Genomic DNA, 17,004 nt, shown 5'->3' on the forward strand with positions numbered 1-17,004 from the left:
AGCCCGTCGGGAAGTTCATTGCCATGGAAAAGTTGCCCGACCCGAACCCTTGCGATGGCGGCTTTGGTCGCGTGAGTGCAACGCTTTCAGCAACGCGCCTGCAATCCGCGAATCCTCCATACTTGCTCGGACACCTCCCCAAAGGCAGCCCATTTCCGTGGTTCTAAAACAACGACCACATCTCGGAGGTTAAAATTACCATACGACGAGCAAGCGAGCGTGTTTGTGTGGCGTTTGCGGCTTTCCATTGGCAAAAGAAAACCCGTCCAAGTTTGCAACTGCACTCTCTCTCTCTCGCGCAGGGAACTTCACCGGCCAGGACCGTGAACCCTAGCGGACTCCACCTTCACTGGTGCCGAAGACCTCCACGGGACCGACCGACTGTTTCGTGTCTAGCGGTTTAGAACGAGCCTATAAATAACCGTGTCACGTGTGTGTTCCCGTGACAGCCGTCCGTGATGCAGCAACCGACCTAACCGCGGCCAGAGCATGAAGATGCTCCTTAGATTGTAGCGACGACGGTAGCGAACATCCAGGAAGATCGGGATGGCCATAAATGAGTGATGAGGAGTGTCTGTTTATTACCCGATGCTCGTCGTCCACCAGCGCTTCCTGAACCAAAATCGAAAAACCAACGAAAGAAACCAAGCCAACGAACGGTCCGGCGGGTACGGTCTGTTTTATCGCGCTTTTCCGATCGAGAATTGATTGTAGTTCTACCGCTGGCCAACAGCACTCGGCTGTTTGGTTGGTTCCATCAACACCTTCCCACCAGCCAGTGGAATTAGGATGCACCAAGCCCCCAGACCCTAGCGGGGTCGTTCTTTCGTGTGCTTATAAATAGCTCTGGAAAGGCCAACAACTCCCCTTACAGCGGGTGTATTGTGGCAGGCCGTGTGTTGGTGGCGCTCCCGATGGGTTGCATCACTAACCACACGTTGTGGCCCTACAGCCGGTGAGCCTTCGCGAGGGCCACAAACCAAACGCCGGTGGTTCAATGACCTCCCGTTTGGTGCGAGGCTTGTAATGATTTTTCCACCTCAGTCTGTGGTACATCTTCTGCCACCTAACAAGCGACCTGACCTCCTCCACCTGAAACCTAGCAGACCTCAAATAACCCAAACACTGTTCGAGCTCGCGCTCGTGCTCGTTACATTATCAATCAGTGTAATATTTCCCTACGCGCGCGATATACGAGCGGAAAAAAGGGCCACTGTCGATTTATCTTTATGTAGCATTGCGGGCCATTTGTATTTGTGTGGCTATCTTGCACACTATGTAGATAAAGGCTGCCCTATTCCGTGAGAATAGTCGCCCCTTCCGATCGGCGATACGCAAACATTAGCGCCGCGCGGCTCTTGTTTTCCCTGTGAGCAATTTATATTAATGATCCCAGCAATTGCCCGCCATCGCCTGGCAAATGACTAATTGTGCGTGCTCGGAGGGCGCGTCCCCGATAGCCTAAGGGTGTGATGTATGATATGGTGCTTTCTTCTCGCTGCATTTCAGCTCAGGAAGGCGTTAGACAAAAGAAAAACGAGCTACTCACCTGAATGAGCGGGGTTTTCATCGTGTTTTTATGATTTAATCATTTCCGTTCGCACTAAATCATGTTCACGGGGCGTTTCCTTCTGCTTCAGCCGCTCGGTGATCGGTGGGGAAATCAATAAAAATCAATCGTCATAGTAAATTTGCAGCTTCGTTGATCCGTTTCCCCTTCGAATTCCTGACCTGAGTGGATTTGGAAATGGCCTTTCCCTCCTTAGTGATCGCGGTCGACCGATCGCGAATCTTCCGGCCACACGATTGTATGTGTGTGTGTGTGGTTACGCGTGCGAGTAAGGATGTGTTACGGTGGGACCCCCCACGTGTCCCGGGCGTCAGCGTGCGATCGTCGATCTCCTGGGGCGAAAGCAAAATATGCCCGAAACCGCCATGAAATCTCGCCATGACCGAGTGTTTCGATGTTTCCCAGCGCGCGCGCCCATGAAAAGAAGGAGATCCCGTTGGGAGGCATAGGGTGGGTGAGATTTTCGTCGAAAATTAGTCACTTCCCTTTCGCCCATTCGCGCGGCGGCCAAAAACAAAACCAACCCCGCGGAGCAGAGAAAGATCACATAACCGAACCCAAATTAATCTTAAAACACTAAAAAACCGGCCTTAATCCGTAAACCGATCATCTCCATCTCGACAGGACCGGAGAGCTCGCTCGCTCGCTCGCCGGTGGTCCACTGCTTTGGTGCAGGTTGACGATGAGCCAGTACCGTTTGTCGGCACTACTGCGGTTCCCATTGCTTCCCCAGCGTATCTGGGACGCCCTTATGTTATTTTATTGTAGTTTTTTTCTCTTACTCTACCGAATACCGCTTTTACCGCCGGCATCGCGCAAAGAAAGCTTAATTCATGTAGAAGAAAAAAACATTACCGCCCTTTAAGGTTTGTTGCGGTTTTCTTCTCGCCAGCCCTTGCTATTCCATCGATCGACCGACCGCGCTAACTTTACCCCAGCTGTCACTAATCAGCATCAATTAAAGAACTTCAAACGCGGGCGTGATCGTGAATATGGTCCCGAGGGCAGTAAACCGCTCGCCTCGATGGCGTCTTTGAGAGGTGTATGATTTCTTTCGATTACATCGAGACCTGGACTTTGAAAGGGTTGAAATGAGACGAGCTCGCCCTCCTCGATCGTGTGCGGGTGGAGTTTTCCGTGTTCCGGTGTGCGCGAGAGAGAGAGAGTGGTTGTACGCGATTGCATTTGTGCAAACATCACAGGGCCACAACTCCGGCGCAGGAAATGGGTGGTAAAATTTTAACAACCATCGCTCGCCAACGACTAGACAACGTCCGCCTGCGGTGCCGCGTCGTTCGCGTCGAGTCACATTAAATTAAATCTCTGAACCATTTGCAACCTGACGCCCTGGGCGCGGCCCTTTAGGATGGTGTACCGGCTCTTATATGCTTTCTGAGACCTCAAACCCTCTGGTTGTTCGATGGTGATCGCGATCCGAATGGCGTGAGGCTCGATCGAACACACTGATCTTACCGGTTGGGAATGGCTTCGGTTATCTTGGTGCGGGAAAATCACCGTATCGAGTGTCAGCCCATCGGCGCGACAATGATGGTTGTGATCGAGTGTTGGGAAGTGGCCGTTTGCCGTAATTTTACTACCGACTAGTGCCTCGAAGTGAACGGTTATGGCGCCGGCAAAGTGGAACAGATTAGCTCTGCTTCGCGGCGAGTAAACAGCGTCATAAAATTTTGCGAATCGTCCATAATGTTTGCTTAGTTTTTTTGCTCTCAACTCTATGTAACACTTTATCGAAAATAGAAGCCAACCGGCGGACGGGTGATGGAAGCGGCGACATGATCGAGGAAATAACTTCCACCGTTGGATAGTGCATTTTCATTTTCGCGAAAGAGAGAACGGCCGCGTAATGGGCCACGGTGCCGATAAATCACCTTCAGCGCGTTCGTATCCTCCTCCGGAGACCGCGGTCACGGTTTACCGATATCGCTCGAGCCCGTTCACGGAACATCAATTCGGCGGCGTTTGCAGAAGCCGCTGAAAATTGGATGATCTTTCTTTCGCTATTTTTCGAGTGAAAGTCAAACGGCCATAATCGCAGCAGCAGCCGGGTGCGATGGTGCTTCTTCTGCTAAGGCATCATCTAGCTTTGGTGGAAAAATTATTATCCCTGCACTGGTGGGGTTTTCCTGCTCACCTTTAGTAAGGAAAGCAGGGATTAGCGGGAAAGTAGCGATCACATGCACCCACCCAAGCTCCATGACGGTGATGTTAATCGTGATCCCTTCACTAATGGCAACTGAAAATAGCATATGCCTTGCGAGTTTTCCTTCTTTTTCCGCAACGAATCGGTAACAACTCGATCGGAAGCCACACACGCGGGTGTCTGTCGTTCGTGCAGGTGTGCAAGCTTTTTCCCCAGACGGTGAAAGACACATTGTCTGCACTGGAACCCTTTCCACGGTCCGCGAAAGGAAGCGTTTCGTGCAAATCCGACAGCCGTGACGTGACAGATGACATTCTGCTTTTTCCACCTCGGACAATAAGTTGCTGGTTGGGAACTGCGCGGGTTTGCCAGCGATTAGCGGCACCAAGCTTCTATTCGTCCCGAACGAACCGAGATCGGACCTGCAGCACATTAAAAACGTATCAAATCACATTACCCAGCAAATATAGACGGCCGGCACGCGCAGTAAAGTTTTCCCCAAATACATTTCGGGCAACAGCACTAATGGGTGGTTTTCTTTTTTTCTCGTTTTCATTACAGGTACGTTTCGGGGGAAAAAAAACGCCAGAATGTATCGTCAAACCATCGCTCGGGCGTTGTGTGCCACCAGTCAACAATCGTCAATCTGATTGAGTGTGGATGTGTTTCTTTCGTTTCTTTTTTATTTCTCTCATTCCTCCATCCGGAAAACCACACGGAAAGCTCGATCCACCACCGTCCCGAATATCGATGTAACTCTGGCTTCGGCATGGAGAGCTTTCGCTTGGTTTTCGCAACCTAAACCTTCCGACCCATATTAGCATTCAGGGCATGCATAAGTAAATCATAATGTGCGGCAGATCCGCGTGAGGTTAACGGTTCGTGGTGCGGTAAGGCGGTGGATAAACATAAATCCTTTTTAGGACGACGAAACACAATGAGCTAAGCGCAAAAGTTCGTCCTACGGTGGGCTGTGGGTTGCGTTTTATGGTACGCCAGCGCGCGTGTCCTTTTTTCCCCTTTTTATTTCGAGCGGGAATGGCATTTTAGTCCTTGGACGTCGTCGGAGAGCTGGGCCGTGTATCGATCAGTCGGGGGTTGGAAAAGGGACTCCTCGGTCGGGTTGCTCGGAATCTCTCGACGTTGTTTGACGAAATTCCATTGAACTAGTTTCCATCGCGCTCCAGCAAGGACGGACAGTTAGTCCAAAAGTTCGCTTTTGCTGGAGGGCAATTTCGCGCGCGCGACTCGCGTTTCGCCTGTGGCCTGTGGCCTGTCGGTTCGTCATGGCGACAATCGCAAACAAATAAAGGCTTCATCTTTTTGCACGGGGTTCATCCAACTTCCGGCGCGCGCGATGAATCGCAACCGATGTTTTGTTTCGTTTTCTTTTTGCATTCCACAATCGTTGTCTCGCGAAGGGCGACCCAGGACCAGGCTGATGTGTTGGAGCTGGGGCTTTCGACTCGCCACAAGCAATGAATCAACTTTTGAAGCACCAAATCGTCGCTGGATAGCATCGAGCTCCACTTTTTCGACTCCCCCTTTCCATCTGGACGTATAGTAAGCGAAGCGCTGGTGTAACCAACCAACTCCAGCACCACCTATCAAAGGCAAGTGCCGGCAAGCGCTGGTCACAGTTTGGTGAGCCGAGGAAAAACCATTACGTGAGCGTGTGGTGTTCGTGTGCTTCTTTCGGTGGCCACAGAGGTTTCGAGGAGTAGCTCGAAACACGCCAAGGCAAACAACCGGAGGGAAGACCCCTGCCGTGGTTAGATAAGCGGAAAAGGCGTTTCCCAGCGTAAGAACCAATCTGCCGAGTAGTACCGGTCGAGCAGCCGCGGTGTACTGCCCCTGGTGAAGATTACGGGAATTTAGATAAAACCAGTAATTTTACAGCCACTGGCGCGCGGCGCGAACGTTTCGGCCTTTTTAAGACCCACACTGCGAGTCGAAATGCTGTCGAAAAGGAAAACAAAAACGATTAAATTTCCTCGCGAAGGCGGCTTTCGCGGTCGCATCGGAAAACAAATTAGGAAGATGAGTCTCCTGGGGGGCGGAGGCGGTTGGGTGGATGCGGTGACCAACCCATTTCCTTCCGAGCGTCCAATTTTCCGGGAAAACATGCCGAGAAAATTGCACCAGCATGTGGAGAAACGGTCCCGGTAGATCGTCAACAGGGTTTAATGCTCGAATTTTAGTTCTCCCATCCGTGTGCAGGTCGGTTCTCGTGGCTAGCAATAATTATAGTTGTAGATACAATGTTGTTTTTCTTCTGTTTGTTCTGGATTTAACGCAGAACTGCTCACGCTAGCCCGCCCGACCACACGCTGTTCGCTCTTCTAATTGGGTCGTGTCAGCCGCTATCTCGCTGGATCGGGATCTATGCACTAATATTTGTGTTTCCGTTCGTTACAAATTTGTTGGGCTGACTTTTTTTTTCGATTTTGAAATACACGCCACCAGTTAGCTGACAAGAGAAGAGAAGTAAAACTTTTCGAATTGGCACGGATGCGAAGGGAAACATACATATCGTTATTGGGAGCCGTTTATTTGAAATTCATGACCTTCGTGCAATGGCGATGCATGCCAGGAAGTGGAATCTCTTTGTCGTTAGCGTGGGTAAGCATCCCGTCGAATCAAAATCGAAACCATGTACGTACGTTCTGTCTCTGCCCTCTAGATGACCCATTTACTTCACTTCCCATTCGTGCTGGATAGCGCGCCCAATGGCACCGAACAATATCGCCGAGGAGGGAATTATTTAAATTATTTTATCGATACTCCATAAACCGGGTGGCCCATTCCCAACGGGCGCGAGCACGAGCGAGAGACAGGAAACGTCACCAATGCGCCACGGTGGGACAGTGCTCCCTCCGGAAAACAGCCCTTCTAATGAGGGTTCGCAACGCAACCCACCCTCGAAACCTCGAAAAAGGGGAGCTGGGTGCGCATGGATCACAGTTCGGCTGCGACAATATAAAGGCACGCTTTTTTCTCCGCTTTGTTTTTTGTCCGATCCAGCGAGGACGTCGCTGGGGCCCCATTTGGGTTTCGATAAATTATCTCTCTCTCTCTCTCTCTCTCTCTCTCTCTCTCTCTCTGCTTTACTTCAGTCCCAATCATGCACGCACCGGAATGAAGTACCTTCCGGGAGGGTTGTGGCTTCTACGGGCGGCAAACTTCACCAAAATCACGCTCGTTTTGGATCGATGATTTTGGTGCGCCATTCTTCAGAACCGAGAATCGGGTGCTGTTAAATCGAAACGCAAATATGACAGCGCTGTCGGGCGAACGAGACCTCACTTCCGGAATGGTTTAACGAGAGAGAGAGAAAGAGAGCCCATTACACTTCCGTTGACATTGATCGCGTTGCGAGATTCGCCCTTTTCAGTGTCGATCGAGAGGATCGGCCTTTTTTTTTTGGTCATACAAAACAAACGGTTCCGATTTCCTATTCCAATTCCTGACCATCGAATGGGGAACCTCACGCCGGTAAATGGATGCTAATTTTCATTTATCAGACCGCACGAGAGCGATAAATATTCTCCACATCATGATCGTGCGGTGATGGTGGGATCGTGTGGCCTGGAAAACCTTCCGATGCACCGATGGAAATTGAATCTTTGCCACGAACGCACCGAAGGAAGGAAAACGAATGATCTGTCATCTCGGCTAATGTGTCCGTGGCCCGTGGATAGGGACTTCCTCCCCGTGCACACAAATCAAGATGTCGTAGAATGCTGGCGGCGGCGGCGTGTGCGTAGGCCAATTTTCCCGCACCAGTGTACGTGATTCATCCCGGATCGACGGGAGATAAACCGCGACTATGAGCGCCATCGCCCGAACACGGACTTGGTCCGAAGCGGACAATTTATGACACGGCCAGATACAATTTCATGCCCATTATTACTAATGATCCAAATTGTGGCTCCCCCTGGTGTGATGCCCCAGGATACACGGTCCTGGATCGTTTACGTGCCGACTCGGCCATGCGAGGAGATAAATCGGCCAGCGTTGTGCATCGATTTGCATTCGCATTCGTACTCAGTTCAGCTGGTCCGGTGTTTGCGAAAAGCTTTGCCATTTAGCCGGATCGCTCGTGTCCGGGTTTACCCTCACGAAAGGTCTCCATTTCACCTGCTGCCACCGCCACTCGACTTCGCTTCGGGGCATGGTAAAGGTTGATTTGTTTTTTGTTATTTCGCCTAACTCCCTTTTCTCGCTCGACTGAGAGAGGGATCGTGTGAAAGCCGCCTTAGCGCCCCGCGTGTACGGGCATCCATGGGAAGCGCCACGCGAAAAGAAAAGCATCTCCCAGGGTGAAGATGATACGGTCGGTCGGTCGGTCGGTCGGTTCCTTCCGGCATTTGCTTCCGAGGGTGCGGGCGCGCACACACGGCGGTAATGAACTGCATTGATTTTGCGTAACAAAAGCGCAAATTACCGGTTCAATTTGTTCGTCGGTAGCATTAATTCGCAAATGCAGCCCGGGCTGCTTGCGCATCTCCTCTTGTCGGGTGTTTTTTTTTTTGCAAGAAGTGGCTCTTCGAAAGGAAAACGAAACCACCCTCGAACAGCAGGGAGCTTGCGGGTCGGGAAAACAAACGCCATTAAAATAGTTTCCATGCGCCTCCGTGGAGGTGTTTTGCCTTTTGGAGCGCCTGCTGCGATTCCAGCTTCGTCTGATGTGCGGAGTTTTTCTTGCTTTGCTTCTTCCCGCGAGCTGCATTTCCATCTCACCCTGGGCGAATATTTAATTGGCAATAATCACGACGCGGGCGGCAAAATGATGCACACACACACACGCACGTCGTCTCCCGTGATGCAGGATGTTTTCTTAGGCGTATAAGAGAAAGAGAAAAAATGAGACAGTCAAACAAACAAACCCCTTCTGTAGCTGTGGATCTAAAGTGCACTCGAATTGGGTAGAGAAATTTTCTTTTAATATGGCAGCCGCCGGTTCACTGGGGGCAGAAGCGTTGGAAAAGTGCAGGTGGCTGACAATTTTCGCGCAAAACAGCTACTGGGGGGGGGGGATGCTTCAAATTCCATTGCGCTGTAATTGCATTGCTACATGAGCGCTTGTTGCAGAAAATCAGCTGATCTCTCTTTGTCCGATCGCCTGAAGAGGGTGAAAATGATACAGCCCGGGTTGTGGGTGGTGTTTTCTTAATTAAACCTCATTAAAGTTACACATCGTTGCATTCTCTGTGGAGCGATTTATTCCTATGAAAATCCAATTTAAAGAAGATATAATTGCGTTTGATTTTCTTTTTCTATATTGAGCAAGGAAAAAAAAGTCCATTACATGATCTCTTCCTGATCGTCTCGACGGTGGGTTGTTATTTTTCCCTCCCATTGTGCCCGTTCGGCGATCAATTGTATCTTCAGCCTGGGGCAGAGCCAATCCAGATCGGCACTCTCGCGCTGTTGAGAAACTATTTGGCTTAAATAACAAAAAAAAGTAGCCACAACTCATCTATCGATACAGCCAACGGCGAGGACGACGACGACGCCGTTCACGATGATGATGATGATGATGCAAACGGTGGATCATAATGGTGAATTTTATTAACGCTGGCTCGGTGCCCCATTCATGCGGCGGTTGATTTTCCATTCTCTCTTATCTTCAAGAATGCCTCACCACGCCCCACTAGGCCCACCAAAGCTAACGGATTCATCATTCTTGCCGTTCGCCCTTGGTTTAGAACGATGTGGCAAGATGCGCCCACGAGGAGGCTGCTTTTGTGCGCCCTGCCATGCTCCATGGGGCGGGAAATTTCCTAGAACCAAGCGAGGAGTGTTGGCTCATCCCAACTGCACAAACCCCCCGATGACGATTGTTGCATTCCGAAGCACGCGATCATTCTGATCATCTTCGCTGTGCTGCCGTCCTGGCGAGCCGGGTCGGTCTGTTCTAGGTGTGCTGCGAGAGGACAATCGATGTAAAATCACTTCCACACCACGTCCTGTTGGAGCGATCAAGGGAATAGGTGGAGCAAACAAAAAAAAGAACACCTTCACCGTACCGTGGCTATGCGGGGAAGAATGGAAAATGAAATATTCTTCTTTTAATGGATCATCTTTCTCCGGCTAGCAGCAGCACGGCGTTGAGGCGAAGACGCAAACGAGGGAAACGAAATTGTGGAACAAAATTTAATTTATTTTCTTCCCACACACGCTCGCGTGCAGAGCCGTGCTGAAACGGGATGGGATCGAATTGCATCCCGCGAGTAACCCGTGAGGTAGCTGTCTCGTTTGGGAAACCACCCTGGAAGGGTGTATTATTGTGAGGCATCCATGCTGTTGGTGTTGCCTCCCTCATGTGGTCATATTGGCTCACAGTAACGGATTGCAGCGACTGCCGGCAGACGAGTGTGTAAATATTCATCAACGATCGTGTTTATGATGGAGTTAATTGTCTCATGTTTGGTGTGAGGGTTTCCTCTATCGTGCGGTGCAACGGTTGCAGTTGCATCTGATGAGCTGCGGTTGTGTGTTAACGCCATAAGCAGGTAGCTGCTACCACCTGGAGAGGTTCGTCTTCGCAATCGGTAGGCCATGAAATTGTTATTGTTTCACTCAGTGCCAACTAAAACCCTAGCGAATGGCACAAGCACGGTCTTATGAGTGTTCGAGGTGGAAAAAAGTGATCTTCTTCTAGTGGATCTTTTAAAGCACCATTGCTTATGGCTTATTAGGTCAAGTGGCATCTGGTAGCGTATTCCTCAACCACACTAATAGTTGGACTAAGATCTTAAAGTCCAACGTTCGTGAGCCATAGTCATCGCCATTCGTATCAGAGATTCAAACAGCAACATATAAAAATGGCGTTATGAACGCTAAATTCACATTAACTTTATCTGAGACCATTATTTTCGATTTGTTCAGACATTTCTCTGCACCCCGATAATGAACGTTCCACTGAAACCGACGGGCAGCATGGTTCCAGATGGATAATCAGCTCGTTGGAAATATCTCAACCGTATCGACTTGCTGCCGCTCCCGTCTGTGTACTCGACTCAGCTTAGACCCTGGTTCCCGATCCCGAACAATAATTGTAATGCACTCGAAACACAGCCAGAATGCATCCAAATGTTTGCGCCCCGCTGGTGGGAAAGCCTTTGGACGCCTGGAAATAGTCCGCAAGGCAAATGTATTCACTCGCCTTTCGAAATTTCTCCCGCGCCTGGCCCCACGAGGAATCTTAACAGGCTTTTGCTACAAATTTGGTGCGCATTGCGATGGCCATTTACGATGCGGCTCGCGATCGGGAAAGGTGCCAACTAGCTTTGCTTTTGCCCAATTGGCGACCGGATCGCGGTCGCATTTGCTTCCCGCTAACGAGAGAGTCCCAGGAACCAAGGTGACATGTTCCGGCATCCGCCAAATCCTCGCTCCCAAACGACAGGCGCTTGTTTGATCGATGCACCGGCCATCGCGAGGTGCATCGTAATTTATGTAAATTTCCGGAATGTTTTCTCTCCCCCCATCGAGAGCGTAGCGCTGCCGTTTTGGGGAATCGTTGGGAATACGGGGCAAGGCGCTACGACAGCCCGTGAGTGGTCGATCCCACGTCGTGTTAATGGTGTGTTTCGTTTTTATTTATTTCATATGTTTATCGGATAAACATGTCCGAAACCACTGGCCCAACCGCTTGGAATTAGTGGCTGGTGCGTTGACGACATATCGTGGTTCACTGATCGTTCCCAGCGGGAAACTTCCTTCGAAGGGCAACCGACCATTTCCATCTTCGGGGTACAAATTCCTCGAGGGTTGCAACGAACGAGGCCCCTTGTTTCTCATCGGTTGAAGCGCGAGAGTCAAGTGTCAAGTGTGTTGCGCTTAAAACCGGCATCTTTCGGGCGGCTTATCGGTGAGATTTAGCGGCGGTCCATCCGACGATGGGTTTCGCGTTTCCAAACGACTTCATTTCCCGTGCACCGATTGATTTCGAGGCGCTTGTTATGGGCGAATCTTTACGGCGCCGCGACCAGGCGTCGGTGGTGTCGTGTGGTGTATGGTATTTTAAGGAATTTAAAGCTCGTTAGAGCAATCGGGAACGAATGGGGCGCGTTGAACGGGGCACTTGAGCCAGCGCAACGGTTGAAGTGGAACATGACATTAACAAATCGGTGCCTTTAGTGTTTGAACACGCTTTGGATGGGAAATCTCTACGTGGATCGTTTATTAGCGGCCGCCTCCCTAGTGAAAAACGACGTGTTTTGACAATTTTAATCGTTGAATGTTGTTCGATAAATTTAACATTTTCCTAACTCAAATGGGATGTGACGTAAGCCTAAAATAGGAAAGCCTACCGTCGGAAGTTTCCGGTAATTCTGGTTGGAATTTGCCTCCTCGTAAAATTTCACACGACCGATCGATCTTATTTGTGACAGATTTGGGTGCACTTTTTTTTTCGCTACCGGCGAGAGTTTGTGCTCGCTCGATCAGCAAGAAACGAAACCAAAGAGACCCGTGAGAAGGTTCCCATCGATCGTAAAACCGAACCAATCAACTCCCGGCGGTCGGTTGCTAGCAAAAAGGGGGTCGAATTTTCGGGCGGGAACGTGAGCCAAATTGTCAATTTTCTCTCCCCTCACGGCTGCTGCCACAATCCACCCCCCCAAAATGGGGCGGAACACGGTCTATTCGCGAGATCGCGAGATTGAGTCCAGAAGTAGCAGCAGCAGCTGCACCATCGTCTGTGACCACGAACACTGACCACAGCGGACACCATTGGCGATGGAAAATTGATGAATGTGAGTCGTCGAATTCCCTCCCACCGGGCTAGAAGGGGTTCCGCCCTCCTCTCTCGATGGGCCAGTTTGCGCACCACCCGCCGGGGTCACTATGTAACGGGGTCTCGGTCTGATGGAATGTTTGGGTTCGCGCAGGTGCCTCCATCCAGGCGACCGCCGGAAACCTCATTTCTCACGTCGATTAGGCGCACGAGGCCCGGAATGAGGTTACGGGCAGATCGGTGGCCCTTTACATGGTGAGCAACACTGCGTCATCCGTCCGATGGGCGAGTGTACCTGAGCTTGCCCTGCGGAAACCGACTGTTCGTACGTGTCTAAGGCACGTTTATGGTTAGTCACCATCGGCTTATCGGCAAACCCAAAGCCAAATGGCTGCCCAAGGTCGTCGGTGGTCGGTGGTGGGCAGCTCATTAACCCAGACACCAAAGCCGACTCGTTCTTTTCGACTCCTTTTCTACCGGGTACTCTCAAAGTTCGGGCTGGTGCTGGGTCTCTTGGAATCGAAACGAATTTGGTGGCCCACAAATGCCTCTACGACGCGCACAATTCGACAGAAACGCCGCATGCTGCGTGACTCGGTATTCTAATTTTATTACGACCCCCGACGACTGCCAACACACACACACACACACCCACGCTTGAGCGATCGCGAGTGAGCCCTTTTTCTAACGGGGAAAACTCACCCACCCACACAGAGGGTGGCAGACGAGCGCAATCATTCCGATGGTCGCATTCGGTTGACCCCGGCCAACATCTGATTTGTGAGCCTTGACTTCCGGCCTCTTCCGCAGCCCTACAACTCTTCTTTCGTGTCCTTTCGTGGGTCCTTTCGAACTCCTTTCCCACAGTGGTCCTTTACAACACGTGTCGCTTAGGGGTAAGATGTTTGTGCGGACCGAAAGTAAAGTAAATACTTGACCCAAAAATCTTCCACTTCTATTGCCCGTGGCTGGGTGAGTCGGTGTGTTTGTGTGTTTTCGGATTGCGCCGTGATCCTGTGTCGTGTGTGTTCGCATGGACCCCTGTTTGGGCACCCTTGCTTTGCACCCCACCAAAGGGCCCACGCCCTTCGTGATGCCATAAAAGCCGGCCCACGGTTACCTCCTTCCCAGGCGCTTCCTTTCGCCATTGCTGCCATCACCAATTAGCAGCTCTCTCTCTCTTTCTCTTTCTCGCTCTAGCTTACGAGCCTTTTCCGTGGCCGCTTACCTGGTGGTTGGAATCCCCTCAGTACTGTTGGCAAAGCAGCGCCAGCCAGCATAAGCATAAAACATAGCCCGTAGCCCATGCGTCTGTGTGCATGAGCTCGTGTGAGAAAGAACGAAAGAAAAGCGAGCCAAAGCGAGATGGAAAGCTAAACTATGAACGCACACACTCGTGTATGGTAGCAACCGGCCGAGCCGTGTGCATATCCTTTCGGTCGTTTCAAAGCCATAACGGAAAATCTAGTCAGCCTGGTTAGTCAAGTGAACAGCGACGGTGTTTTGGTTTGTTTTTCTTTTTTGCAACGCAGTTGGCTATAAAGAAACATTAGTGAAAAGCTGGTCAAAATAGGTTTTGTGGAATACGTGCTGAAAAGATAGTTGATTTTATTTATTTCGGCGGATCAGTGAAAGAGGATTTCAGTTAGCGAAAAAAAAAACCGCAGATCGTATTCAACGGCTTCCGTGGCCGGCATTTTTAAAATAGTCGCTTGTGGTATTACATTTTGTAGGTTTTCCCCCCCATCGTGCGATTGATACTTGGAACCGAAGAATTAACATCACCATTTTTTTGCCTGTTTATTCCAGAGTTCTGAAACCGCCGGGCGGTGGCAGCAGCGATCTTTTCGGCCCGGAACAACTGGCCTCCAACACGCCGCGCACCATGAGCAAGAACCGCATGCAGTCGAACATCTTCGCGGCCTCGGCGGAAGCCGCCCACAAGAATGGTAAGCATTTCCTTCTCCGGTTGCCGTTTGGTTTTCGCAGACTCTGCATGGTGCACTTGCGGCGCAGCATAATTTTAAAATTATGAAAACGGATCCCTCTCAAAAGGAGCTCGCCTCAAGAGCTGGCGTTTGCGATGGCTCCGTGTGTGCATCATGTTTGTGCTCGCCTTCCAAGCTGAGTTGATGTGTGTGAGTGTGTGTGCGTGCGTTTAAATTCGCCCCTGGAAAGTGCACGTTTGAGCCGTGCGGGAAAATACCCGGTGCCTGATGCTACCGGAAGGGATGAATAAAGGCTCAACGAACGATACTCAAGCGATACGCACTGAAGCGAATGCATCGCTCGAGCAGGAGGGATGTGTATTTGTGTGCATTTGAAGTGCAGTTTTGTTTGCTTGCCGTGCGTTTGGGTGTGGTTGTGGTGTTGTGCAGGCCTTACCCGGACTCAGAATCCTTGTAGGCTTTCCTCTACCCAGCTGTGTTTGCAAAGAGGCGAATTTGTTTGCGAACTGAAAAATGGCAGAGCGACAACGAGTTAGTTCTGTTTGCAATACCGTTAGGTCTAACCTTTTCGGGTATTATTTACATTCAATTAAATAGGCGATAGATAGCACACACCTACATTTCTCGAGATAAAAGAGATCCTTCTAGCAGTGTCAAAACATCAGCGTCGATCATTTTTAACCACTTTGTTATTGCCTGCAATTGTCTAATGTAATTTCTCTTTTCTGGATATATTTTCTTTGCATTGCAGTCTTTCGACAAGGAGCACACCGATACTATTTTCTTGGTACTTTTTACTCAAAATTTACTACATATAACCTTTGCTCTCTGTTCCCGAACGTTTAGTCTGTGATGTTCATTCCATTTAAAGTTATTTTTCAACGTTAAATGTTTCTAGATCTCTTCCTGTAGACATCCTTGTTGATTGTAATGGTTATTTTTCGTTCTTTTTGATGAATTTGTTCTTCCAGTTGCTATTAGAGTTTGAAAATGTCCATATTCTCTATCACTTAAATCGCCTTCTTAAGCGGTATGCTGTTGGTTTCTTGTTCGTTTTTCTTTTCTCTCGATTTCATGCTCATCCAATTCATAAGCTCGCTTTTTAGGTAATCATCAAATTATTGCCCGTCATTCCGATTACGTTATGCTTTCATGCAAAGCTCCATTGAACCACCCGCCCCAACTCTCCCTTTCACGTCAAACGCCCCCAAAGGAACCCAACGGGAGAGGTGGTGCTTGTTCCATTTTCTCATGATCACAGTCGTTTCGATTGTTTCACGAAAATATCCAAACCCACGTAGCCTGTAATCAAGTGTCGTATTGTGTTTTTGTTTTGACCATCGAATTACTAGCGGTAGAGATTACCGTTTTTCTTCATTCGCATCCCTTGCGTTGTTGCACGACAATTTTCTTCCGTTCACCGTGAGCCGAACCTCGGTCTTCTTCTCGTCGCGCTGGCTTGAAAAGGGCGACGCTCAATAAAAAGGTGACAATTGTGTCTTTCCAGCCACCCCCAGCTCCTCCCTCACGGAGGACAATGGGAAAAACGACCGTTGTCACCTTTTGGTGCCGCGCGAGAAAAGACCAATTTTCTTCGGTTCGCGGGACCCAACCTCAGCGCCTGGAGCACTGTGGAGGAGCTGGTGCTTGCAATCGCAATGCTCCGTGCGCATTATCTCATTACGTATCCCTCGTGCCGCCTCGGTGAAGGGCTTCGAGTTGAAGTTCCTTCGAACGAGATACCTTCCCGTAATTTGCTCGTGTGTCGCAAATTGATCGTAATTCGATGAACGCAGGTCGGAGGTACATTCGCTTACGAGACAACGCGTACATCCTTGTCCCTGTCGCGTAGGATAAGTGGCACCGAGTTGTTAGCAGTTTAATTCATTTTAAGGTATCCCCGTCCTCAGTATGCCAGTTGTAGCTTGTTATATTTATCGTAGAGTTGTAACCCTTTCAATCGCATTCCAATCGCGTTGCTTGTGCTGAGGCGCTTGTTCTGGCATGTTCGCGACAACACGTCCATTACGCCATGTTCGAGCGCCTGAGCACGCGCCGACGCTGTACCGTGAAACCCTCCGCTAAATCTTCATCAATGTTTGACGCATGAAGACCTCCGTTCTCTAGACAACGGTTCCCTGGATTGGGAATAAAGCGAAAAGACCACTAGATCCTCTACTAATGATATTACTGTGTTTCGTCAATTCCTCGCAGGATCGGAAACTCCTCGCCGTGGCGGAACTGGACAGGACTCGCACAATCGCCTGTTCGGTGAGCTGAACCGTCCGTTCACTCCGGCCAAAAACCACATGAAGAGCAACCTTCCGATCGGCAACGGGCAGGACCACGCCGATGGAGCCAAGCACCAGAATGGCAAGTCGAACGGAGTGGCCCATCACAATGGCAACGGAACAGCGAACGGACACCACACCAACGGGCACAGCAATGGCAACGGACACATCTCATCGGCTTCCTCGGACAATGGATCTAGCCACAGTAAGTACTCGAGGACGTCCATTTCGGTAAAGCAAGGAAGTCCCGGAAGTCCCGACTCCGGTTGAAACCTCAATTTGTGTGT

General features: G+C 50.1%; 1 protein-coding gene across 1 annotated transcript in view; it reads left to right on the forward strand.

Annotated features, from left to right (window-relative positions):
• LOC128721323 (microtubule-associated protein Jupiter) overlaps nucleotides 1–17,004 on the forward strand; it is a 33,573-nt gene that overhangs the window by 11,216 nt on the left and 5,353 nt on the right. Inside the window, exons 2-4 of the mRNA XM_053815064.1 lie at nucleotides 14,287–14,426; nucleotides 15,178–15,213; nucleotides 16,641–16,922. Coding sequence (XP_053671039.1) covers nucleotides 14,287–14,426; nucleotides 15,178–15,213; nucleotides 16,641–16,922 — 458 coding nt within the window. The remainder of the gene's footprint in view (nucleotides 1–14,286; nucleotides 14,427–15,177; nucleotides 15,214–16,640; nucleotides 16,923–17,004) is intronic.

Source organism: Anopheles nili, chromosome 2 (assembly GCF_943737925.1).
Source record: "Anopheles nili chromosome 2, idAnoNiliSN_F5_01, whole genome shotgun sequence".
In the NCBI taxonomy this organism is placed as follows: domain Eukaryota; kingdom Metazoa; phylum Arthropoda; class Insecta; order Diptera; family Culicidae; genus Anopheles; species Anopheles nili.